The sequence below is a fragment of the Felis catus genome, chromosome B1, assembly GCF_018350175.1.
Source record: "Felis catus isolate Fca126 chromosome B1, F.catus_Fca126_mat1.0, whole genome shotgun sequence".
NCBI classification, from domain to species: Eukaryota; Metazoa; Chordata; class Mammalia; order Carnivora; family Felidae; genus Felis; species Felis catus.
In genome coordinates, this window is record NC_058371.1 from 132,470,871 (window position 1) to 132,497,717 (window position 26,847).

The 26,847-nt window shown below is 38.4% G+C and overlaps 1 protein-coding gene across 10 annotated transcripts in view; it reads left to right on the plus strand.

Moving 5' to 3' along the window:
* The window catches only part of ABCG2 (ATP binding cassette subfamily G member 2), a 130,553-nt gene that overhangs the window by 97,115 nt on the left and 6,591 nt on the right, over window positions 1-26,847 (plus strand). For 9 of the 10 annotated variants that reach the window (XM_045056108.1, XM_045056107.1, XM_045056106.1 and 6 more), the window contains 8 exons: window positions 1,399-1,556; window positions 7,595-7,746; window positions 9,390-9,494; window positions 10,746-10,993; window positions 16,815-16,897; window positions 22,226-22,315; window positions 23,448-23,572; window positions 24,808-24,962. In XM_045056108.1, the coding sequence (XP_044912043.1) occupies window positions 1,399-1,556; window positions 7,595-7,746; window positions 9,390-9,494; window positions 10,746-10,993; window positions 16,815-16,897; window positions 22,226-22,315; window positions 23,448-23,572; window positions 24,808-24,962 (1,116 nt within the window). The remainder of the gene's footprint in view (window positions 1-1,398; window positions 1,557-7,594; window positions 7,747-9,389; window positions 9,495-10,745; window positions 10,994-16,814; window positions 16,898-22,225; window positions 22,316-23,447; window positions 23,573-24,807; window positions 24,963-26,847) is intronic. The other variant, XR_006596960.1, reaches the window with a different exon arrangement.

The window sequence follows — 26,847 nt, forward strand, 5'->3', positions numbered from 1 at the left end:
TAAAAAAAAAAGGTTAAGTGTATTTTGCTATATTTTGCTTGGAAGCAGCACTCCGGGATGCCACCATTTACTACTTTTGTTTTATGAGTTTATGGGTTTGGGTTTCCTTTGCTTTGGCTCTGTTTTTCATTTTGTCTTTTCAGTAAGGTGCTTTCCAATCTTTATTTTTAGGTAAAACTTCTTTACAAAAAGACAGCCATTGCCCTAACTTATTTGCATAGAATTCCTGGGAAATGAGCTGAAGGTAGTTGTTCACTTCTTAGAATTTATTTATCTAATTGATTGAAAATACTTTCAACAGTTTTTTTACTTTTTATGAAATTTTGAACATACAATAGTCTGATTACTATCCTAACTGTATGATTATAGTATAATTAATATAATCGTATGATACTAATAACATTCACCTAGATCTCCCAGTTGTTGACATCTTATCCCATATGTGCTTCAGTTTTTTTCTGAAGTATTTTTTTGAAGTATTTTAGAGAAAGTTATAAATATCATATTTCACTCCTGAAAACTGATTATGCATCTTAAAAAAAAGACATTTGCCTACATTACCACAATACCATTATAAACTAACAAAATTAACAGTGTCTTAATATCAGTTACGTTAAGCCCCTATTCATTCACATTTTCCCAATTGTCTCCAAAATGTCTGTTATGGCTCAGTTGTTACAAGATCCAGCCAAGGGCATCAGTAGCACTTGATTATCTCTTTGAAGACTCTTAATGTAGGAATTGCTTCCTACCTCCCCCCAAACCTTCTTGTCCCCTCCATCCCCACTACATACAATGACATCGACTAGTTGAAAAGACTGAGCCAAAAGAAAAGACTACAGTTGCCCTGTAGAATGTTCTGTCTTCTGGATTTGTCTGAAAGAATGAGTGAGGAATTCTGCAGTGAGTTGGGATATATGCAGGGTCAATTTGGGAAGCCTTATGGTGATTTAAGAGGTGCTAATGTGGTATAATAGAAAGTGAACTGTTTCCCAAACCACACTGAGGACTTTTGGAGGGGTGAGGAGGGAGAGTGTAAGAAGATTAATAAATTATAGATGCTTTCCCCTTCTTCTCTCCTACCTTTATCTCCCTTTTGGTTTGTGATTTCAGTATGCCAGGGCCAAATCTTTTACTATTCTAATTTGACTTGGTAAGGAATATATAGTACTGTTAAGCATGGCTTTCACATCAGGCTTAGCCACTCAGCTGATTTGAGCCTCAGTTTACTCATTTTATTAAAGAGAAACCTACCTCTTTTCCCATATTTTTATTTACTTGCTATTTTGAATCAGCAAGGGATGAGATATTGCCTCTTACAGGGTCGGCTCATTGTAGGACCTCCACAAACAATAGTGGCTGTGGTTGTAATTGTTAATAATGATATTTGTGTTTTAGGTTGGAACTCAGTTTATCCGTGGTGTGTCTGGAGGAGAAAGAAAAAGGACTAGTATAGGAATGGAGCTTATTACTGATCCAGCCATCCTGTTCCTAGATGAGCCCACAACTGGCTTAGACTCAAGCACAGCAAATGCTGTCCTTTTGCTCCTGAAGAGGTAAATGCTATAGGAACATTATTCTCTCATCCATGCTGAGAGAATATCTGATCACCTGCTGTATATCAGGTGTTCTTCTTGGTGTAGGGAATTCAGCAGTGAGCGCAATTTCTTCTGTCTTTGTTCAAGGGAAACAGTTGATCGACAAATATAAGCGTTTCAAGAAAAATGAAGCACGGTAAGAGCATAGCAAAAGATGGCTGTAGTGGGGGTGGGGGTGCCGTATTAAACAGCAGGATGGTCAGAGAAGACCTCAATGATGTGATATGTGAGCTGCGAGCAAGTAAGCAGGACCCGGATGTCTGGGAGAAGAGAGTCCTCCTTGGAGGGAAGAGTCAGTGGGTCCTGAGGCAGGGTGTGCCTGATGTGTTTAGAATGTCAAGGAGGCCAGAGGGACTGGATGCTGGTGAACTAGGTAGAATGGGGATTGCTTATCGATTAGTTTGCTAGGACTGCCATAACGTGGTATCAATGGACTGGGTGACTTAAACAACAGAAGTTTAGTTTTTCATATTCTTGGGAATCTAAAAGCCCAAGATAAGAGGGTCAGTAGAGTTGTTTTTTTCTGAGGCCTTTCTCCCTGGCTTGGCTTGTCCGTAGTTATCTTCAATCTGCGTCCTCACTTAGATTAAGGCCCACATATGACCTTGTTTAACCATAAGTCCCTCTGTAAATACCCTGTCTGCAAATACAGGTATATTCTGAGGTCATAGGGGTTAGAACTTCAACATGAATTTTGGGTGGGGGACATAATTCAGTCCATAACAGAATAGGACATGAGATGGAATTGAGTGGGTGGCAGATTACAAAGGCTTTGTAGGCCACTGTAAGAACTGGCTTTTATTGTCTCTAGGTTACATGGGAAACTTTTAGAGAGTTCTAGAACAGAAGAGTGGCAGCTGTGTAGAGAAAAGGCTGTAGTGCAAGGTGAGTATAAGGAAAGCAGTCAGGAGGCTGTATTAGCTCAGTGGAGATATGATGCTGGTTTTGACTAGGATGGTAGTGGTGAGTTGGTGAGAAGTCATGGATTCTGGATCAATTTTAAAGATAGAACCAACAGAATTAGTTCATGAATTGGACATGGGAAGTGATTATTGAAAGAATGAGTTTCTAAAATTTGGGACCTGAAAAATGGAAGAATGGAGAAAAGAATTGCATTTATATTTATTCCACCAGTGGGAAGAATATGTTTGTAGGAGAAATTTCAAAAGTAAGTTTTGGACATTTAAAAAAATTAAAAATAAATTTTAACCTAACAGAAAAGTTACGAGAGTAGTACAAAGAAATCTCATGTCCTCTTACCTAGATTCCCCAACTGTTACCATTTATGTGCATTTGCTCTCCCTCCGTCCCTCCACCCCACATAGTCTTTTTCTGACATCATGTACCATCACCCCTAGATACTCTGGAGTATATCTCTAAGAAACAAGGACATTCCTCCTACAATTCCATCTTACACACCTCCCAGCCAAGGAGTCCACATTGCTGCCAGCACCACCATCCAACCCATGAATTCCAGCTGGACTTCACCAGTTGTCCCAAAAGTGTCTCTTTCTCCTTTCTGGCTTAGAATTTTCTCCAGGAATGATTTTTAAAATATTTTCTAATTCTGAACAGTTCTTTAGTCTTTTCTGGCTCTCATGTCCTTATCTGTCTTCAAGAGTACATTTCGTAGAGTGGCCCTCAACCTGGATGCATCCAGTGTTTCTCTATGACTAGACTCAGACCATGAATTCTTGGTAGGGATACCACAGAAATGATGTTGTATTCTTGTGCAAAAATCAGGGCTGTGTGATTTATTTTATTTTATTTTATTTTATTTTATTTTATTATTTATTTTATTGTATATTTATTGTCAAATTGGTTTCCGTACAACACCCAGTGCTCATCCCAACAAGTGCCCTCCTTAGTGCCCATCACCCATTTTCCCCTCTCCCCCACCCCCCATCAACTCTCAGTTTGTTCTCAGTATCCAAGAGTCTCTTATGATTTGCCTCCCTTCCTCTCTATAGCTTTTTCTCCCCCTTCCACTCCCCCATGGTCTTCTGTTAAGTTTCTCAAGATCTACATATGGGTGAAAATATAAGGTATCTGTCTTTCTCTGACTCATTTCACTTAGCATAATACCCTCCAGGTCCATCCACATTGCTGCAAATGGCCAGATTTCATTCCTTCTCATTGCTAAGTAGTATTCCATTGTATCTATAAACCACATCTTCCTTATCCATTCATCAGTTGTTGGATATTTAGGCTCTTTCCATAATTTGGCTATTGTTGAAAGCACTGCTATAAACATTGTGGTACATGTGCCCCTATACATTAGCACTCCTGTATCCCTTGGGTAAATTCCTAGTAGTGCTATTGCTAGGTCATAGGGTAGTTCTATTTTTAATTTTTTTGAGGAACCTCCACACTGTGTTCCAGAGTGGATGCATCAGTTTGCATTCCCACCAACAGGGCAAAAGGGTTCCCATTTCTCCACATCCTCACCAACATCTGTAGTCTCCTGATTTGTTCATTTTAGCCACTCTGACCAGTGTGGGGTGGTATCTCAGTGTGGTTTTGATTTGTATTTCCCTAACGAGGAGAGAGGCTGCATGGTTTTGACTTTTCCATGGGTGATGTTCACGACCATCAGCTGGTCATGTTGGTGTCTGCTGGGTGTACCTGCTGTGAAGTAATTATTTTTCCCTTTGTAATTGATTAATATTTTGTCAGGGGAGATAACTGGTTATTATGTCCATATCCTGTTTCTCATCAAATCTCTACCCACCACTTTTAGCATGTACTCACAACTTCTGCCTCGATCAATTATTGGTGTGATGGTTGCCAAGTGATTTTCTATTTACATCATTCTTTCTACATATATTAGTTGGCATTCTACTACCAAGAACTTTTCCTCCTTCTCTATTCATTTTACTCATATTATTTTAGTCAATAGATTATAATCTGCTATTACTTATTTTCTATGATTAAATTAGCCCTGATTTGGCCATTGGAAGCCCCTTCAGTCTGGCTTTGTGTCCTTTTGACATGCTCCCTAATCATTCTTCAAGCATTTCTCTACTTCCTGGTCAACAAGATGATCCAGGCTCATCTTGTCCTTTTCCTGTGTCAGATGTTTCTCTAAGGAGCCCCGGTACCTTCTGGTGTAGTCAGAATTTAGAAACCAAGATCTGCTTACTTAGTGTAGTGTGCTTGCTGCTACTACACTGGAAGTTTCATTGCTTCCAGACCCACTTAGCAGACATACCTAGGAAATATTTGTGTACATGTGCGTTATGTATGTGTATATATATAACACAGAAATATATTTTTATATTGTTTTTATCAAAGATTTTATTTTTAAGTAATCTCTACACTCATCATGGCACTCAAACTCATAACCCTGAGATCCAGAGTTATATGCTCCACTGACTGAGCCAGCCAGACACCTATTTATATTTGGAAAATATATGGAATATTAATTACATATGTGTATACATATATATATTTTGAATAGAATGATAGATACAAACATACATCTGTAACTATTGCTCTGTTAGTATGTGTGTATTAAAAAACTCAAGAATGTGTAAAATTTCCAATGTAGTCTAACATGAGTCCTCTTTTTAGTCTTTTCCCTTTTCATGTTTGTTTGTTTTTTAAAATGTTTATTTATTTTGAGATAGAAAGTGAGAGTGAGCACATGAGTGGGGAAGGGGCAGAGAGAGCAGGAGAGAGAGAATCCCAAGCAGGCTTCGTGCTGTCAGAGCAGAACCTGGTGTAGCACTTGAACTTACGAACTGTGAGATCATGACTGAGCTGAGATCAAGAGTCAGACACTTAACTGACTGAACCACCCAGGTGCCCCACCCTTTCCATGTTTGTAAATGATTTTTTAGACAGACAAAGTCTTAGCTGTCATTATCTCAATATATTTACTTACTTGGTCAGCCAAGTAACTTAACTGTTAAATATTACTAATCTCTTAGTCACTCTGGCCATTTCCTCTGCCCACTACCTCTGGGACTGCTCCCTAACCCCCACTTTTTTAAAAGCTACCAAACACATCACCTTTAATGGCATCCCCTCCTTGTCATTACCTTGCTTCCTCTGATGCCCATGCCCTCATAAGCAAGTCTCTATGCTAGGATAAGAAGCAATAGGAAGATTTTAGATATCTTAAGTTTGAGATGTCAGTTGCACATGTAAGTGAAGATGCCAACTAATGGGTCTGGGGTTCGGGTTCAGTTAGAGAATGCATGATATTTTTGTCATCTGTAAGTATGTTAACAGCATTCATTAGAGAATGGTGAATTGATGTGGCATGCTTGACTGTGTTATGTTTTATCATGTTTTGTTCTAGTTAGCACACAAGCATCGTTCCCCCTGTTGGAGGGCTCTAACCTGGTCCTTTTCACACTCCACTGTGCACACTAATCACTAGGGTTGTGTTAAAATCAGATTCTGTTTCTACAGCATGGAGTCCAAAAGTCTACATGTCTAATAGGAGATACTGATATTGATGTCATTGGGCCTCAGACCACAAGGCTTTCACACCAATCCACTTTCCTGCTTCCAGTGCTTCACCAGCCCTTTCTTACCGTCTGACTAAAGCTGCAGCTTCTGAGTGAAAGGATTCATCATGGGCTTATTTTTTCATGCAGTCTCTCTTACTAACTTTTCCCCTCCCCCAGTCCCAACTCCTGCACATACCTCTGGGCTCTGCAATGGCATTGAACTACTTGTAGTTTCCTTAGTAGACCTTGTTATTGCATACTTTTTTTGCCATGTTCCTTCCACCTGACTACACTTTCTCTTCTTGGCTTACTCTGGTTGGCCCCTTTGATACACTACTTATATTATCTTCAGACTGGGTTATAGTCTTCTATTTTGCTTATAAGAAACCTCAGCTTCTTTTATTCCACACTGTATTGAAATGATTGATCTACTGGCCCGTTCCTATTTGGGGCGGAAGGAACTTATAGACACTGCTAGCATATAGTAAGTAGGTACTTAGAAAATGCCTAAATTGACATGATACCTCTCATAAAATATTTCCAATAATGACAGATTCTTAACAGTGATTTGGCCTTTGTTTTTTTTTCTACCCATAAGTAGTAACTCCTGTGTAAAGGTAGTTTAACAATGTTTTGGCCATGGAATTAGATCAAATCCCAACCCTACCCCTTAAGTAACTGTGACACTTAGGGCCAGTTACTCAGCTCTCTTAAGTCTTATCTGTAAATAAAGTTAATGGTAATATTGGTACTGCCTTGTAACAATATTGTGAAAATTTAGATAAGGCTATCTATAAAGTATGTAGTAGCAAAGACATAGTAAGTACTCAGTAATGTTAATTGTACCATTAAGGGAAAAGAATGAAACCCAATTCCTAAAGAGCCAAGAGATTTAAATGATCAGTGAGAATGGGGCATGCAATCATTGTTTTAATATTTAGTCTATAATATGTTTTCAAACTTGAGTGTACTTACAGGACTACCTGGGTACTTGTTAGATGTATGGATTCACTAGGCCCAATAGGTCTGAGAATGTTCAGGAATCTGCATTTTTAAATGGTTCTTTATTTTTGAGAGAGAGAGAGAGAGAGAAAGAGAGAGTGTGCATGCACTAGTTGGGGAGGGGCAGAAAGAGGGGGACAGAGGATCTCAAGTGGGCTCTGTCCTAACAGCAGAGAGCCCAATGCGGGGCATGAACTCATGAGCCATGAGATCATGACCTGAGCTGAAGTAGGTCGCTTAACTGACTGAGCCTCCCAGGTGACCCTGGAAATTTGCATTTTTAATTACTCTTCTGGTTGATGTAGACTGCCCATGGAACACACTTTAGAAACCCTAGTGCTTCATAGAAGCACCAAATTGAGGTCTCCTAACTATCAGATAGATAATATGAAATGAGAAGTTAGTAAGAGAAAATCAAGTCGAACTAAGAATAGATAACCTAGAGGCAGGAATAAAGTTGCCACGATGTTCACATTTCACATGTTTAATGACTCAGACATTTAATGACTTTTATTTTTTTCACTTTTAATTTAGGATGTCTGAACAGGGACGAACAATCATTTTCTCCATTCATCAGCCTCGTTACTCTATCTTCAAGTTGTTTGATAGCCTCACCTTGTTGGCCTCAGGAAGACTAATGTTCCATGGGCCTGCCCAGGAGGCCTTGGGTTACTTTGCATTAATGGGTATGCTTGACTTTTTCACGTAGTAAGATCCTTTATTAAGAGAATCCTAAAGAGAGTAAAAGGGGTCTATAGGAATGCTGTTGATTTTTGAGTAGACATACCATGGCTTCCCCCATTCCAACACAACTTTGGTAGTTTGTTGCTAGAATTTTTCTTCACTTTGCAGCACTAGCTTGTTCTTTGGGTCTTTTTCCTGACCTGGTTGAGTATGCCTGCATGTGTGTGCAGGAGTATTTCTACTGGGCCTTACCTGATCTGCTTCCCACTTCAGTTCAGGATATATGTTGGCTTCATAGCCAGTTATGTCTGTTGAACATTTTGGGAAAGGCCTAATAGTATCCTCCAATTATCTTCTTGACTGTATTATGGATCAGGCTTTATCACTGTATTCCCTCGTAGAAGATGTTAGTCTCCTTTGGTGGAGGTTCATAAGATGCTACTTACAATTTTCTAGTAATGTTAGATTGCAGATTTAGGCCTTGAGGGGGTGTGAGTGACTTGCCAGTTAATAGAATGACTAGTTGTCTTTGAGGGACCGACATTTCTGACAGTTTTGGACTGCTTGGTTCTATTTAGAATGGAAGTATGTAATTGTTTTTTTACGACTCATGTTGTCTGCTTTATTTTATTAAAAATTTTTAAATGTTTATTTTTTAGAGAGAGAGTGCACGTACGAGCCGGGGAGGGGCAGAGAGAGAGGGAGACAGAGAATCTGAAGCAGGCTCCATGCTATCTGCACAAACCCTGACATGTGGCTCGAACTCACAAACCGTGAGATTAGGACCTGAGCCGAAGTCGTACGCTCAACCAACCGAGCCACCCAGGCGCCGCTGCTTCATTTTAGAGATATTTGGATACGATTATAGATGATGCTCCATGACTCCAAATATAGTTTTAAATATTCACTAGCCAGTTTTAAAAATTTCCATTTAATGTCCATCATTTAAATTTAATAAGCACACACAGGTCTAGGGAGTTTAGGGGAGATGAACCTAGAGTCAAACTGGAGGCCAAGTTGAGTCCAGAGGATTGTGCCACAGAAGCTGAGATAAGCATTCAGCTGTGTTGTGCCAGTCACATTCTCTTGGGAGTGCTGCTCTGGTGATTTGTTCTCCCTATTGGAATTATGACAGCACAATGAATGCATATTTGGCCATCCCCAGGTGAACTTGGAGAGCAGCACACACCCCTGGCCTCTCCCAAGGACAGTCCTGCTGTGCTGTAGCATTCTTTGCTTGTGGCCTTGCTTTGAAGAGCATTAGTTCCAGCTACAGCTTTTTTTTTTTATTTTTATTTGCACCTATATTTCTATTTTTGAAGAAGTTCTGATAAGCCTCAGAGCATACTGAGGATAGCTGTTTCAGGTCTCATGAACTAAGATGGGTAAGGACCTAGTATGAACTTTCTGAGAGTCCTAGGTTGGTTTTAAGTGTGTATTTTTCTGGGAGACAGCATTGCTGAAATGTTGTGTGATTGAATGTATAAAAAGAAAAGGTAAATTAGTGAAGGGAGAAGAGAAAAAAAAAAAGTGAGGGAGAAGTTGTCAGATTCTCTCCCTCTCCCTCACCTCACTCACCCCTGTAAGTGAGTTTCTGTTTTCCAAGACCATCAAGTTTGTGTACTTGAGTTGCCTTCTTTTGTAGGTTACCAGTGTGAGCCCTATAATAACCCTGCAGACTTCTTCCTGGATGTCATTAATGGAGACTCCTCTGCTGTGGTATTAAACAGACAGGACCAGGCAGGTGAAGGTATGAAAATCTGTTCAGAGTCACAGGTTATTGCTTCACTGCATTAGCTGAAGTTTAGCAATGTGGCAACTCATTAAATCATGGCTTTGTGAATTTATATTAATACTGTCCTCTGATAACTGTTGTTTTAGTCCACTTGGGCTACCATGACAAAAATACCATAGACAGGTGGCTTAAACAATAAACATTTATTTTTCACAGTTCTAGAGTGGGAAGTCCAAGATGAAGGTATCTACAGATTCATTGTCTGTTGAGGACCCGCTTCCTGGTTCAGAGATGGGTCACCATCTTCTCATTGCCTCCTCACATGGTGGAAGTAGGGAGGAAGCTCTCTGAGGCCTCTTTTATAAGTTTACCAATCCCATTAATGAGGACAACACCCTCATGACTTAATAACCCCTCAGAGGTCCCGCCTTCAAATATCATCACATTGGGGATTGAGTTTTAGCATATGAATCTTGAGGGATCACAAACATTCACTCTATGGCATTGGTCAACACAGATTTTGTTTTCCTTGACTGTTGAGAATATTTTTGATTTAATTTATAAATAACCATTTATATGATAGTATCAGTTCTAAGGGGAATTTTTATTTAAAAAATGCCCATGGATTTTATAGTGTTTTGAAATAAGAAACTTGGCAATTTATGTATTTGCATATAGAAGAAAACAAAGGCAAGATTTTTCTATTTGGAATTATAACTTGCTATGATAAGATGTCTATTTTAAAAGAATTAGGGTTCAAATATTATAGTTAGGAAAAGGTCAGTAGGTTTGCTGTATTCATAAGTTCATGGGAGTAGTCAGTCAATTAACTGTATTTTTCTTTTTTAAAAATTTTTTTTGAATGTTTATTTTTGAGAGAGAGAGAGAGAGAGAGAGAGCGAGCGAGCATGAGCGGGGAAGGGACAGAGAGAAAGGGAGACACAGAATCTGAAGCAGGCTTCGGGCTCCGAGCTGTCAGCACAGAGCCCGATGCCTGATGCCCGATGTGGGGCTCTAACTCATGAGCCATGAGATCATGACCTGAGCCGAAGTCAGACGCTCAACTGACTGAGCCACCCAGGCACCCCAATTAACTGTATTTTTCTAATGTTGTAAAGCAATGACAGATCTAATAATTTTTTATACTCAAGCATTAGAATTAAGGTATTAGGGAAGAATCTAAGAAAAGGGTTGCCAAAAAATGGGCTAAATCAGTTGTTACTCTATTAATAAAGTTTCCCTTCTTTATCTACTTTTATTCCAAAGCCAAGGAGACTGAAGAACCTTCCAAGAGAGATATTCCACTCATTGAAAAAATAGCTGAGTTTTATGCCAACTCTGCCTTCTCCAGAAAAACAAAAGATGAGTTAAATGAACTCTCAGAGGGTCAGAAAAAGAAGAGCTCAGCCTTTGGGGAGATCACCTATGCCACCTCCTTCTGTCATCAACTCAGATGGATTTCCAAGCGTTCATTCAAAAACTTACTGGGTAACCCTCAGGCCTCTATAGCTCAGGTAACCTTACAGATTCTTCTGATTATGCTCAGACATATCATGTGGGAATATTAGGTTGTAATATAATCTATTTTAGATTATGCTTATCTTCTACTCAACATTCTATTTATTTATCCCCACTCCATTTGGGATATAGAAACAGCCAACAGAACAAGTAAAACACAATGAAATTTTTACTTAAGGAAATATTTTCTTTTTTTATGTTTTTTTTTTTTTTTTTACTACCTAACTCAGAATTTTTGTTGATTTAGACAAGCTGTAATGGATAATCTTTGTAGAAATTTGTTTTCTTCAAAATTGTGAAGTAAAGGAGATGTTTAGCCACATCTATAGTTTTCTGATAGCTGCATGCATTCATTTCCTGATCCACTCAACAAAAGTTCTTACTGATCACATATGGCATTTTGGGAGCTTATATACAGCAGTGAACAAAATGGGCAAAAATAAAACCTCTGTTCTCCTGGAGCCTATTTTCCAATGAGGAAAACAGATGACAAATTCATACAGAAATTAACTATATAGCAAGTCAGGTGGTAAAAGGGTCTGTGGAGAACTTTTAAGCAGAAAAGCAGAGAAAGGAAGAGAAAAAGATAGAAGGAACAGGGAGGGGGAAAGAGGGAGAGAGTGGAAAGGAGTTGATTGCATTTGAAATCGGTTGGCCGGGGAAGCCTGGATCTGGAAGTCACTGAATGCCTTAGAAGGTCATGGGGGCCAGCTGCTTTTTGAGAGAAGAGCCTGTGTACAACTGTTGTTCCTTATAATTGACCTTCTTCATTTTGGGATTCGAATCTTAGGAGAGCACTAAGATACCTACAATAGTTTGTAGTTACCACAGCGTAGTAAGCAGACTTTAATTCTGTTAAACAAGGGTATTCACTGTCAGATTGACTTTCTTTTAATAATGATGAAATCCTGTTCTTTTCCTATTTTGGCTGGCTCTGTTCAGAGTTGTTGATTATTACTCTTTTATTTTTCTGTAATTCTCAGGTGCTCTGTCATATAAAACTCTAGTATTCCCAGTTCATTGGACCATTCTTTTCAAGGAAGTCAGTTTAGCTAGTTATTTTGGGGGTTATTGATTTTACTGTCAATCATTGAATTTCTGTCAAGTACTAAAAGGTGACGTGCTGTTGGCACTAATAAGATATTACTGACTTCTTACCACGTGCACCATAATTTTCATACTTCAGTACAATTGCTTTGTAAGTATTAATACCAAGAATCTGTATTCCTCTTTGAGATACACTGCCAGTTGCTCCAAACATTTTTGCTACTTGTTATTTGACATTTCTGTCAGAATATGCACACTTCTGTGTACTAGCAATCAAGGTTAAATTTTTATTCTTTTATAGTATATTTGATGTCTTTTGGGTACAAGTCTGATAAACAAAGTCAACCTGGTTACCCATTGTTCCAACATCACTATTGGAATGTGATGGAGTTGGTTCTTTAGTGTGATTTATAGATTTTTTTTTTACTTGGAAAATAACTTAAATTTCTCTTGCCTCTGAAAGTGATTTACAAGTGTCTTGTCCAAGTCATAATATGGTAGTCTGAGAAGAATATGATTAGAATGTGGAGGTATTTCTTTTTTTATTTTTTTTAAAGTTTTTATTTAAATTCCAATCAGTTAACATTTAGTGTAATATTAGTTTCAGGTGTACAATTTAGTGATTCAACACTTCCATACAACACCTGGTGCTCATCACCACAACTGCACTCCTTAATCCCCCTCACCTATTTAACCCAACCCCTCGCCCCCCACCTCTGCTCTGGTAACCATCAGTTTGTTCTCTATAGTTAAAAGTCTGTTTCTTGACTTGCCTCTCTCTCTCTTTTTTTTCTCCTTTTCTTGTTTGTTTTGTTTCTTAAATTCCACATATGAGTGAAATCATAGTCTTTCTCTACCTCACTTATTTTGCATAGCACAATACTCTAGCTCCATCCACGTTATTGCAAATGGAAAGATTTCATTCTTTGTTTGGGCTGAGTAATATCCCATTACGTGTATATATACCACATCTTCTTTATCCCTTCATCAGTCAGTGGACATTTGGGAATCTTTCCATAATTTAGCTATGGTAGGCAATGCTGCTGTAAACATAGAGGTGCATGTGTCCCTTTGAATTCGTGTTTTTGTATTCTTTGGGTGAATACCTGGTCTGCAATTGCTGGATCATAGGGTAGTTCTATTTTTAACTTTTTGAGGAATCTCCATACTGTTTTGCAGTGTGGCTGCACCAGTTTGTATTCCCATCAAAAGTGTAAGAGGGTTCCCTTTTCTAAAATGTGGAACTATTTCTAATACACCATGACTCTGCATCTTTTGTTGCTAGGCTTACTTCAGATGTAGACCCAGGCCTAGTGCCTCCAGGTTGCATATTCAGCCTACTTGCTTCCTCAATGAACTCAGTTCCACTAAAGGAGTCCCAACAGTGTTCAGAGTAGTGGCAGTCTCCTAGAACAAAGATAGAACATTGCACCTCTCTGAGTATCTGCTGTTCAGATTTGTAGATACTGGAATGTTTGCTTAGAACAGGAACAGGCAAACCTTTTTTGTAAGGAGCTAGGTAGTAAATACTTTGGGCTTTGCGGGCCATGTGGTCTTTGACTCTAGCCTTTCCTGTTTTAGCTTGAAAGGAGCCATAGATAATATATAAACAAATGAACATAGTTGTGTTCCAATAAAACTTTATTGATGGATACTGAAACTTGAATTTCATTTAAATTTCATGTGGCAAGAAATATTCTTCTCTCGGGGCGCCTGGGTGGCGCAGTCGGTTGAGCGTCCGACTTCAGCCAGGTCACAATCTCGCGGTCCGTGAGTTCAAGCCCCGCGTCAGGCTCTGGGCTGATGGCTCAGAGCCTGGAGCCTGTTTCTGATTCTGTGTCTCCCTCTCTCTCTGCCCCTCCCCCATTCATGCTCTGTCTCTCTCTGTCCCAAAAATAAATAAACGTTGAAAAAAAAAATTAAAAAAAAAAGAAATATTCTTCTCTCACTTTTGTTTTCTCCCAACCATTAAAAAAGTGGTAAAAACTGTTCTTAGCTAGAGGGCTGAACAGAAATAGGTGACAGGCCATGTTTGACCTGTAGACCCTAGCTTGCTGACCTTTGGTTTAGTGGTTTTAAACTCATGTATGTTGTTTACTTTTTAAAGTATTTGAACATGAAGCTGTTAAACTGTTTTATGGCTTCCCACTGATAAATCCTGTATCAGTTGTATTACAGCCATACCTAGATTTCAACTAGTCACTTCCATGATTCAGACTTTGCTTCTAATAATGCCCTTTAACCAAAGGTTGTATTTGAATGATCTGGGAGTGAATGGATCATCTGTTAGAAGGATTTAATGTTCATTTAATGTGCCATGGGTTTTTCTGATCAAATCAATTTGGAAAACACTATCGTATCTCTTAAAGATTCATTTTTTCTACTGGCACATTTTACATTTGACTAGGGATGTTTTTTGAGTAATGGCCATAATTATCCCTCAGAACTTACCTTGAGATATATTGCTAAACACAGCTGAATAAGACAGAATAACATATTTAGAGAATTTCCTTTTTTTTTTTTTTTTTTCCTTCTGTTCAGAACAGAGCCCAGGTGCACAGGACTTACGGTATCTCCTCTTTGTGTGCTCTGTTGAGCAATGCTTAATTTGCCTATTTTTTTCTCTTTTCTGCAATCCAAGAAAGAATAACGTGGATTCACCTTGTAAAAGCATGACAAAATTATGAGATTGATCATAGTGAACATCCTTTGGTAATATTGACTATCGAACCTTTAGCGAACATCCTAATGGTAATATTGACAGTATCTTTTATATGCAAAAGAAACAAGCATGTAGAGTGTCCAGATTAAAAAGCCCAGACATTCTTAAAGCTATACTGGGTGAACATAGAGACTTGTATACATACACATGCACACATGGTAATGGAGCCATCATCATTTATTTTGGAAGCTTATCTGTTGACATGAAGTACAGTATATTCTGAGGGTAATGAAAATATACCAGGGTAATAGATTTTTTTCTCCAAATTTCTGACTGTCTTATTAGCAAGGGAATTTTAAAGACATCTCAGATCATACTTTTTCCAGACTGTGGTTTTCACAAACTAGCCTCCACAGATCATGATCCTGTTTACCAGTTTGGTTTGCTTCATGCCAAAATATGCTTTCAAGGGGCGCCTGGGTGGCGCAGTCGGTTGGGCGTCCGACTTCAGCCAGGTCACGATCTCGTGGTCTGTGAGTTCGAGCCCCGCGTCATGCTCTGGGCTGATGGCTCAGAGCCTGGAGCCTGTTTCTGATTCTGTGTCTCCCTCTCTCTCTGCCCCTCCCCCGTTCATGCTCTGTCTCTCTCTGTCCCCCCCCCAAAAAAAAGTTGAAAAAAAAATAAAAAAAAAATGCTTTCAAAAAATTCCTTCAAGTCTTGATACCATTGTACTGTAGTAGTACTGAGATTTTTTATTTTATTTTTTAACTTTGAAGGTTCCGAGATACATGGTGGGATATTTTGTTTTCTTCAGATTACCATTTCTTACATTTTTTAAATTTAATACAACATAAAAGTACAATACGTAGAACTTTCCTAAATAAATTGTGTCATAGTATAACCCTTAATCCTTTGCTTATAGAAGTGTCCTTAAGAGATATTTTGTCAATCTTAAAAATAAAAGTGATGTTTATCCAGTCTACTTGAGTCCTCAAACAGACCGAGTAGTGAAGGTAGGTAAGAGTGGCAAAAAACTGGCAGCTTAGTTCTACTCGTTTGGCTGCAGGCCCTTGGGCTGAGGTTGCTGGAGAAGCAGTGACAAGAGAATGGGTAGTGAAAGTACTTGGCTACCCTCAGAGAGAGCTGGTTGAATGCTTTGGTGGCAGTGACAGTGCACTTTTCCAGTGCAGGCATAGACTGTCCCCTGGGTCAGATAGGCGGGCCCCAGCTTATCGCTGCTTCCTTATCACATGAAATAACATTGTTAGAATTGTTTTATATGTGCTTGAAACATTTTATTTATTTTTAATGTTAAAAGTAAAAATATCCTGGGGTGCCTGCGTGGCTCAGTCGGTTAAGTGTTCAACTCTTGATTTTGGCTCCGGTCCTTGATCTCACAGTTGTGAGACTGAGCCCCGTGTCGGGCTCTGTGCTGAGTGTGGAGTCTGCTTGGGATTCTCTCTCTCTCTGTCTCTCTTTCTCTCTCTCTCCCTCTGCCCCTCTACCCTGCTCTCTCTCTCTCTCTCTCTCTCTCTCTCTCTCTCTCTCACACACACACACACACACACACACACACACACACACATATTCTCTCTCAAAATAAATAAACATTTTTTAAAAAGTCATTTTAAAAAAAGATTAAAGATATCCTGTTTTTACTTGAGCCTCTTCAAATATAAAACTGCATGTTCACTAGCACAAAGGTTGAAAGTTCAGGTCAGAACTCTTGAGCCACTTGGACTTTATTTTATTTCTCAAATGACTTAGCCATGCACTTGCATTGCTTCCCTACTCTGTATGGCCTTCCCAGGCCTGGTAGTTTGAACTAGACCTTGAACCAGCCTGGTGAATCAGTGGGGGGATCCTTAGAGTTCTAGGAGTTTACTGTGTTCTACTGTCAGCCTCCCCAACACACAGATAAATTATTTTTTAATTTAGAAAGTGGTCTAATAACATACACTGTTCCATATTCTCCCAAGGGCTTTGGCTGAACGATTTGAAGTATCTATCTCAATGGAGAAATTTGGTTATGTAGCCATATAATAATCATAAATGGTGTGTTGTTTTTGCCTTTAATTAAGACTTTTCTTCTTTTTCTTTTTGAAAAGATAATTGTAACAATCATCCTGGGATTGGTTATAGGTGCCATTTTCTATGATTTAAAAAATGATTCTACAGGAATCCAGAATAGGTAAGTAAATTTGGATCTTGATTTTGAGAAAGTGTTGTTACTTCTTTCAAGCTTATGAAAATCCATTAAGAATTTAAATTTGAGGGGTGCCTGGGTGGCTCAGTCGGTTAAACGTCTGATTCTTGATTTCAGCAGGTCATGATCTCACAGTTCATGAGATTGAGCCCCATGTTGGGCTCTCAGTGTTGACAGCGCAGGCCTGCTTGGGATTCTCTCTTTCCATGGCTCTCTGCCCCTCCCTGTTTGTGCTCGCTTGTGGGCACACACACACACTCTCTCTCAAAATAAATAACATTAAAAAAAAAAAAAGAATTTAAATTTGAGACAAGGTAAACTGAAGAGTAGGGTAAGTCAGTGAATTGAAAGCTGGAGGGATATATGTGTGTGTGTGTGTGTGTGTGTGTGTGTGTGTGTGCATGCATATGTATACATATAGTGGTAATTATATATATATGTGTATGTATGTATATGTATACATATATAGTGGTAATTTACATAGTACATAAAATTTACCTTCTTAGACAGTTTTAAGTATACAGTTCAGTGGCATTAATTATTTTCCATTATTGCATATTTCCATTATTCCATATAATCCACATTTATACTTTCTGTCTCCCAATTTGATTACTCTAGGTACTGATATAAGTGGAATCCTACAGTATTTGTCCTTTGGTAACTCACTTATTTCCTTTACATAGTATCTTCAAGGTTCATCCATGTTGTGGCACATGTCAGAATTTCTTTCCTTTTAAAGACTGAGTAATATTCCAATGTATGGATATATCATATTTTGTTTATGCATTTATCTGTCTTGGACACTTGGATTATTTCTACCTTTTGGCTGTTGTGAATTTTGGGGAGGAAGAATACTCTGCTCTTCAGAGTTCCTCTAGTAGGACTAAGAATCACGTTGACATAAGACAGATTAACAGGGGAAAATCAAATTCAGTAGCATGTGAACAAGGAATCCACACAGACATGAAATTCCAAAAACAGGCAACATGATGCCTATGTGAGCTAAGGAGAGGGGTGGGTAAGGTCTGAGGATACACTGGGAGAAAGATCTTAGGAAGTTGAGAGATGATATTTGGAAAACTAAAGTTGCCTCTTATGCAAATAAGTTTCTTAGGTAAAGACAATCTTTCTTGGTAACTTTCTTCCTGGTATAGGCTCTCCTTTCCAATGTAAATTTAGGCAGTTGAGGGAGCCGTAAAAAGCTTTTCCACAATCTGCAGGTAATTAATTGCTTTTAGCTCAAAATAGTCTTCATGTCAAAGTAACCCAAGTTGGAGTGACCCGCCCTTTGCCCCTCATTGAGTAATGCTGCTGTGAGTGAGGATTTACAAGTAAATATCTGTTTAAGTCTCTGCTTTAAATTCTTTTGGGTTTATACTCAGAAGTAGAATTACTGGATCGTTTGGTAATTCTATCAAGTATCCTGTCTTCCACAGCAGCTGTATTATTTTGTATTCCTACCAGCAGTGCCCAAGGGTTTCAATTCCTCTGCAACCTCACCAAACTTGTTATTTTCTGTTTTTTTCTTTTTCTTTTTTATAATAATAATAACCATCCTGATTGGTGTCGAGTGATATCTCATGCGGTTTTGATTAGCGTTCTCCTAATGATTAGTGATGTTAAGCATTTTTAATATGCTTATTGCCATGTGTATCTTCTTTGGAGAAATGGCTATTCAAATCCTTTGCCCATTTTTTTATTTGGATTCTTTTTATTGTTGAATTGTAAGTGTTCTTTTTATATTTTGGATATTAACCCCTTATCGTGTATAAATTTGCAAATATTTTCTGATATTCTGTGGGTTGTCTTCACTATTGAGTGTGTCCTTTGATGCACATGAGTTTTAAATTTTGATGTAGTCCAGTTTGTCTGGGGTTTTTTTTGTCTTTTTAAAAATTTTTATTTATTTATTTTGAGAGAGGGGAGAGATGTGTATGTGTGCAAGCGGGGGAGGGGCAGAGAGACTGGGAGAGAGAATCTCAAGCAGCCTCTGCACTGTCAGTGCAGAGCTCAATGCACGGCTCTATCTCATAACCCTGAGATCCTGACCTGAGCTGAAGTCAGGAGTCTGACAGTCAACTGACTGAGCCACCCAGACACCCCATCTGTTTTTTTCTTTTGTTGCTTGTGAGTAATTTTTTTCTCTATTTTTTGATTTGTTTGCCATGAGGAGGTGGATGAGACTCAGGTTTTTCTGTGATATGGTTAGCACTTATATTAGTCTACCTTAGCGAGTTTTAGTCATTATGTGCCCTTAAAAATAGTTTTTCATAATGAGACTTTGTAATGAGGTCTAGCATGCTCCAAATGTAGATGCTCAGTGATGTCCAGGACTGTGGAGTTCTCTTTATACTTCATGTGTAAAACTGTTCTGTGCCAGGCATTGTGCTCTACGCTTTGAATCACAGACTCTGCTTACCCTTCTGCCCAGAGGGATGGGTGATATTATCCCCATTTTACCATAAGGATATGAAGAAGGTGCAGTAGCTTAAGTTGAATCTGTTTTGATGTCTGGAGAAAGCTGATTGTTTATGAAAGAAAGAAGAAGCATAAAAGTCAATTCTTCACTCAAGTAAAATAAATGACCTCCAAAATAAATGGAATTAAGTAGTGTTACTCTACGTTGAGATTATTATGGCAGCTCATTTACAGAGTTATGTCATTGTTTTTCTCTTTACCTCTTCCCTGAAGACAGTGTTCTCTCACTTCCAAGCTTGCTAGTAATTGATGATTTGTACCTTTTGTAAATGCCATATTTTTACCAAGCACAGAGTATAGGTCACAAGATCTATAGAGCCTGTGGACCTTTTGTGTTGTGCAGTTGGAAGCTTTTGGAATAAATATTGGAAAACCTGTCCTTAACTGGCATTTTAAAGGGAAACTGGAAATCTAACCATTAAAATTCTTGATAGGAGAATCTAGAGAAATAAAGAAGAGCTTTAGCAGTTTCTTCAAATTTATTCTGGAGAAATAGGGTATTGGATTTATTTTAATTTGTGTGGTATTTTAAAAATATTTTATTTATTTTTGATAAAGACAGAGTATGAGTAGGGGAGGGGAAAAGAGAGAGGGAGACACAGAATCCAAAGCAGGCTCCAGATTCTGAGCTGTCAAGCCTGACATGGGGCTTGAACTCGTGAACCACAAGATCACAATCTGAGCTGAAGTCAGATGCTCAACTGACTGAGCCACCCAGGCGCCCCTTAATTTGTGTGTTTTGACTTAAACTTGCTGCCACTTTTTCATCATTTGAAATTGCTCAGGAGGCTGGGGGTTTGGTTCTCTTCTTTGGGAATGAATTATCCCAGAGAGGCGCTCTCTGCTCTTTCTCTAACCTGTGTAACTGACAAGCTGGGTTTTATTAGTATATAGAGTTTAAGCTTTTTTTTTTTTTTTTAATGTTTATTTATTTTGTGAGAGATAGAGCACATAAACAGGGGAGGGGCAGAGAGAGAGAATCCCAAGCAGGCTCTGCACTGCCAGCACTCTGTACACCCCAATGCAGGGCTCGAACCCATGAACCATGAGATCATGACCTGAACTGAAGGTAAGAGCCAGATGCTTAACTTAGTGAGCCACCTAGGCTCCCTGAGTATGAGCTTCTTTGACCTAATAGTTACCTTACAGGGTTGTGGTGATAGCTAAACAAATTAATGCATATTAAGAAAAAAGATAGTTTTAAAAATATTTGGATAATGAGATATTACAGACATGGATTACCCGCTTGAAAAGTATTAGAATACCTTAAATTCTTTAGTAATAAAAGCTGTATTTACTGTTAAATAAATCATCTTATGATTTAGAAGTAATGTCACTATCTACTAGTTCAGAATCCTGATGAACAAACAGTATTATTAGATATAAGATCTGACAAATTGAGCTGAATTGTTGCATGTCCCATATTTCTGAAATTAGCTTTTATTCTGATAGTAGGCTTATTTGTGTGGAGAAGGTTGCATAGCTGCCTTTGTACTAGGTCTGGCTATTTCCTATTTATTAATTATAGGTTAAACATTTACTTTTAAAACAGTCTGTTTTCTGTCTTCTGTTTTATTTATTTTTGGCGTTGAAAACAATTACTGAGTATCTGGACTTTTTTCTTTCTTTCTTTCTTTCTTCTTTTTTTGAGAGGCTGTACACTTGAGTTTCTATTTGTTCTCTCTTATTTTTGCCTCATTTAACTGATGGGTCACTTCAGCTATTTCAGTTTCAGCTCACATCCTCATGTCAATTAAATGGTTTGGTTATGAAGGGCAGCCCAACACTGTCTGAGGGATGTTAGCATGCTTTTGTAAGATGCATATGTCTATCCAAGTGTCTTTCCTTTTTGAGCCTTCGTTATTCTACTGAGAAACGAGCATTAGTAGTCTTCCTTTTCTTACAGATGCAAAAATAAGTTTTTCCTTTATAAGCATCATTTTGTTTTCTGAGCATGTTTGAAGCCATTTTGGTGATGGCCTACCAAGGATAATATCAAGGCTGTACTGACAATTGTGTGGTGGAGGTCTATAATAAGGTGTCGACTGAGGTTTTCCTCCCCCGTCATTTTGCCTCTTCATATCCTAGTTTCTTCTTTACTTTAAAAATGTGGCTAATGGAGGCTTTTTTTTTTTAAGCTCTACAGACTTTATTTGGTTCACTATTTCTTTGTTCATACATTAGGAATGATACTTGTTGTTTTTGTTAGGTAAAATTCAAGATAATATTTTTATGATTCATCAGCACAGGCTGCCATCAGAAAGAACCATAGTCTGGTGGCTTCAACAACAGTTTAAACAACAACTTCTTACAGTTGAGGAGATCAGGGTGCTTCCGTTGTCAGGTTCTGATGAGAGCTCTCTTCCTGGCTAACAGATGGCCACCTTTTTGCTGTGTCCTCCCTCACATGGCAGAGAGAGAGCACACTCTGGTGTCTCTCCCTTTCTTTTAAGGACACTAATCCTGTCATGGGGACTGTACCCTCATGGTCTCATCTAAATCTCATTACCTCCCAAAGACAGAATTGTCTCTAAATATCATCTCATTGAAGGTTTAGGCTTCAACATAGGAATTGGGGAGGACGCAATTCAATCCATAGCAATCCAGGACTGTGACTTCCAAACTGTGCTCTGTGGAGTCCCAGGGGTACCACTGTGTGTACAGAGAGATGGTAGGGAGAGAGCTGATGGAGCTCATAGTTCCCTCTGTTTAAACCAGAACAGTGTTCTATTTGATGTTATAAGGTATCATTTGAGGAGAGTTTCATGGGTAGAAAATTGATCTAAGAATGTTTAATCGACTGCAGTGCTTTTTTTTTCCTTTCTCTCATTGCAGATCAGGGGTCCTCTTCTTCCTCACGACCAACCAGTGTTTCAGCAGTGTCTCAGCTGTGGAGCTTTTTGTGGTTGAGAAGAAGCTCTTTATGTGAGTAGGTCCCTGTTCCAGGAAGGGGGCTGTCTGGTATCAGGGGGTGTTGGTCAAACTGGTCATATCCTGTATTGGGCTGCAGGGTGGTTCCTAGGGATTGCCAATGTTGAGAAAAAGCATCCAGAGACTGAAAAGGCAGTCATGAACCTGTGGGACCTGATACCAAGGGAAAAAGGAGTTCAAGATTAGGGCAGAGCCAGCAAATCCAAATGCTGCAGATAAAGCCAGCAATAAAGGGGCTGAAAAGGAGCTTTTGTTTTTAGCAAATGATAAGTCTTAATGGCCTTTCACAAGAAAAGTTAGAGGGGCTTGGTAGAGAGAAAGTAGTGGATTGAGCCAGTAAATATAAGGTAAGGAGGTAAAGTTGACAAAGAATGTGAACCCAGCTTAGCCCTCAATGGGAGGGGGACTAGAAGAAGGCAAAGGGCAGCCTTAAAAGAAGGTATGGGCTGTTTTGTTTCTTGTGTTTTTTAAAGTTGGAAGAAATTTGCCCATATCTACATGCTGAGGAAAGGAATCCTTCCAGAGGGAAAGAATAAAGATGTTGGTGGAGGAGTTTGGAATTATAGGAGGAAGATGTCAGGAAGAGGAAGGGATCTAGAAGTAGAGAGGAAAGAAAACAGGATTTCATAGCTGACAGGGATGTATGGTTGGAGGATATGATCATTGAAGGAAGAAGTGCCATTTTCTTTTTTATCATGAGGTTGGAAGAAGTGATCCAAGACTGCATTAGGAAGTTCAGAGGATAGCAGTGTCACCTTCTTCATAATCAAAAGTGGGGAGAAAGTAAAGCTGATACCACAGCTGAGCTCCAGTGCTGGGAGAGAGGGAAGAGACAGATCTGCTCACTGGGAGCAGGTGCTCAGGGAGCAGAATGGGCGGCACTCGGAGGGAGTTCTATAATGAGAAGAAGGGTGTTGCACAGACCCGCATGGAGGTGACATCCCAGGAGAGGCCCCCACCTAAGATGGTGCCTGATGCTGACAAGGATGGAGGCTGGGTGTTCACCTCCAGGATGTGAGAAGCTGTAGTTGTTAGACCCCTGGTGGCAGCAGAAGTCTGTACAGTGAGCAATCTAATCTGTTCTCTGCCTTCCTAAACTAATGTAGGATGAGTTTTTCTTTTTCAGACATGAATATATCAGTGGATACTACAGAGTGTCATCTTATTTCTTTGGAAAACTGATATCTGATTTACTACCCATGAGGTTATTACCAAGTATTATATTTACTTGTATAATATACTTCTTGTTAGGTAAGCAACATGACAAAAGGTATGTGTGTCTTTAGTCTTGGATATGAGGGTAGGCCAATTTGTTTATACCAGCATGTTTTTGGTTCTCAAACTCTAAACCACGCCAGTGAGATAAGGAGACATCTATCCATTGTGCACACTCTCAAGAACTTCTCTGAGAACATTTTTTCAAGACTTGTCCCAAACTAACTTTTAAAACTTTTTATAAAACTGTATTTTACTGTGAGATGCTATGTATCATTTACAAACATGGAAAGAAGTCACAAGATTGTTTGACACTATGCTGGAGGAGCTGGAATATTTAGTACCATTTATATTTTTGTGTGTATGCATGTGTTTGTGTGTGAAGATAGTGAAAGATGTGACTTTTGGGGCTTCTTAGTTTAATACAAATACTTGTTTGATAGGTGTGGTTATTAGATTCATTTGTGCATTGTGTTTAGGCTTTACCCCAGGCTCACTGCATCAGAATTTCCATGTATTTTACTGATACACATAAACACATACACATCAGAAATATATATTTTAATTAAAAAAATATATATATATAACTAAAGCACTAAGAAGATTCACTGATTGAATTAAACTTCCATTTTACAAATAAGAGGTGTGTCAAGTATTTAGGCATAGAACCTAGATCCTCAGGCTCCTTCCAAAATCTTCAGATTATATGACCCATAATATTAGTCCATTATGATTTGTAAAGTAGTCTTATGAAATTTATTTAGCCCCACCCTCAATCCCAGAGTTATATGGTGATTTGTCTTGGGAGACTTGGCTTTTGGAGACACTACCCCAGATAGTGAAACCACTGGAAGGTCACATAATCTTCATCTTCCCAGTTTCTTCACACAACGCAGTTATAGCCAGTAGTCATGTGGTGATATCTGGGTAGAACGAATGTGCTCTTGACAAGTTTCCTTCTTAGAAGAAATGGCTGTAGAATTGTGACCACTTGTGTTGCCTACAGCTGTCCATCTCAGGCGCTCAGAAATTGTTAATAATTACACATAAAGGAGCATAGATGCTACATAGAAATGTACTTATACAGTAAGTATAAAAAGAAAGTGTATGATAACTTTATACAGTAGGATGGGGTGGTCGGATAGAGGATGAATTTTCTTCATTCTGATATTTGTTTCTCAAAATATTATAGTGCCATTTGCACAGAGCAATCTCAAATACACTGTTACCTAGGTGGTTGGATTCAACCCCCTCTTTTCTTCCCAACCAAGGATTGAAACCAGTTGTGGAGGCTTTCTTCATCATGATGTTTACCCTCATGATGGTGGCTTATTCAGCCAGTTCTATGGCACTGGCCATAGCAGCAGGCCAGAGTGTGGTATCCATAGCAACACTTCTCATGACCATCTCCTTTGTGTTTATGATGGTGAGTAGAAACTGTGCTTTGCTAAGAATAAATTATTTCCCCTTATTCTTTCCTGCAAATTTACCTGTTACCTGAAACCAGCTTGGAGGATTCTGTAAATTAGATTCTCTGCTTTAAGGAGGCCATGTATTGAAGGATAGCTTATATTAGAGAATGTACAGCTTTTTCTTGACATTCCCTAGCCTTTTTGGCTACTGTTTTAATATTATTGCTATAAATTTAGTTAGCATTTTGTTGCAAATGAGTTTTTAAAAGATTCTTCTTGGTGACGTATAGTGAAGCCTTGATAAACTGGAACTTCAAAAACCAAACTAGACTTTAAACAAAAGACTAAGATGCAGAAGGGCACTATATCATAATAAAGGGTACAATCCAACAAGAAGATCTAACAATTGTAGATATTTATGCCCCCAACATGAAAGTACCCAAAAATATATAACTATTAATGAGACATAAAAGAACGCATTGATAATAATACAATAATAGTAGGGGACTTTAACACCTCACTTACAGCAATGGACAGATGATCCAAGCAGAAAATCAACAAGGAAGCAATGGCTTTGAATGACACACTGGACCAGATAGACTTAACAGATATATTCAGAACATTCCATCTTAGAGCAGCAGAAGGCACTTTCTTTTCAAGTGCCCATGGGCCATTCTCCAGAATAGATCACAAATGGGTCAACAAATAAAAAAGATTGAGATCATACCATAGATATTTTCATATCACAACCCTATGAAACTTGAAAGTCAGCTACAAGAAAAAATTTGGAAAGACCACAAATACATGGAAGTTAAATAACATGCTACTAAACAATGAATGGGTCAACCAATAAATCAAAGAACAAGTTAAAAAAAATACATGGAAACAAATGAAAATGAAAACACAATGGTCCAAAACCTTTGGGATGAAGCAAAAGTAATTCTAAGAGGAAAGTATATTACCTCAAGAAGCAAGAAAAATCTCAAATAAACTACCTAACTTTATACTAAAGGAGCTAGAAGAACAAAAAATGAAGCCTAAAGCCAGCAGAAGGAGAGAAATAATAAAGATTAGAGCAGAAATAAATGATACAGAAGCTAAAAAGAAAGAAAAGGAAGAAAAAGAAAGAAAGAAGAAAGAAAGAAAGAAAGAAAGAAAGAACCATACAGCAGATAAATGAAACCAGGGGCTGAATCTTTCAAAGAATAAAATTGATAAACATCTAGCCAGACTTATCAAAAAGAAAAGAGAAAGGGCCCAAATAAATAAAATTAAAAAAGAGTGGAGAGGTGACAACCAACAGCACAGAAATAACAATTATAAGAGAACATTATGAAAAACTATATACTAACAAATTGGACAACCTGGAAGAAATGGATAAATTTCTAGAAACATATACACTACCAAAACTTAAAAAGGAAGAAATAGAAGACTTGAACAGATCAATAACCAGCAAAGAAATTAAATCAGTTATAAAAAGCCTCCCAACAAACAAAAGTCCAGGGCCAGATAGTTTCCTAGGAGAAATCTACCAAACACTTAAAGAAGAGTTAATATCTATTCTTATTAAACTATTCTAAAAGATAGAAAAGGAAAGAAAACTTCTAAATTCATTCCAAGAGACTAGCATTACCCTGATTCCAAAACCAGACAAAGACTCCACTAAAAAAGACAACTATAGGCCAATATCTCTGATGAACATGGATGCAAAAATTCTCAATAAAATACTAGCAAACTGAATCCAACAGTGCATTAAAAGAATCATTCACCACAATCAAGAGGGATTTATTCCTAGGTTGCAAGGGTGGTTCAGTATTTGCAAATCAATCAACATGATGCACCACATTAATAAAAGAATGGATAAGAACCATATCCTTTCAATTGATGCAGAAAAAGCAT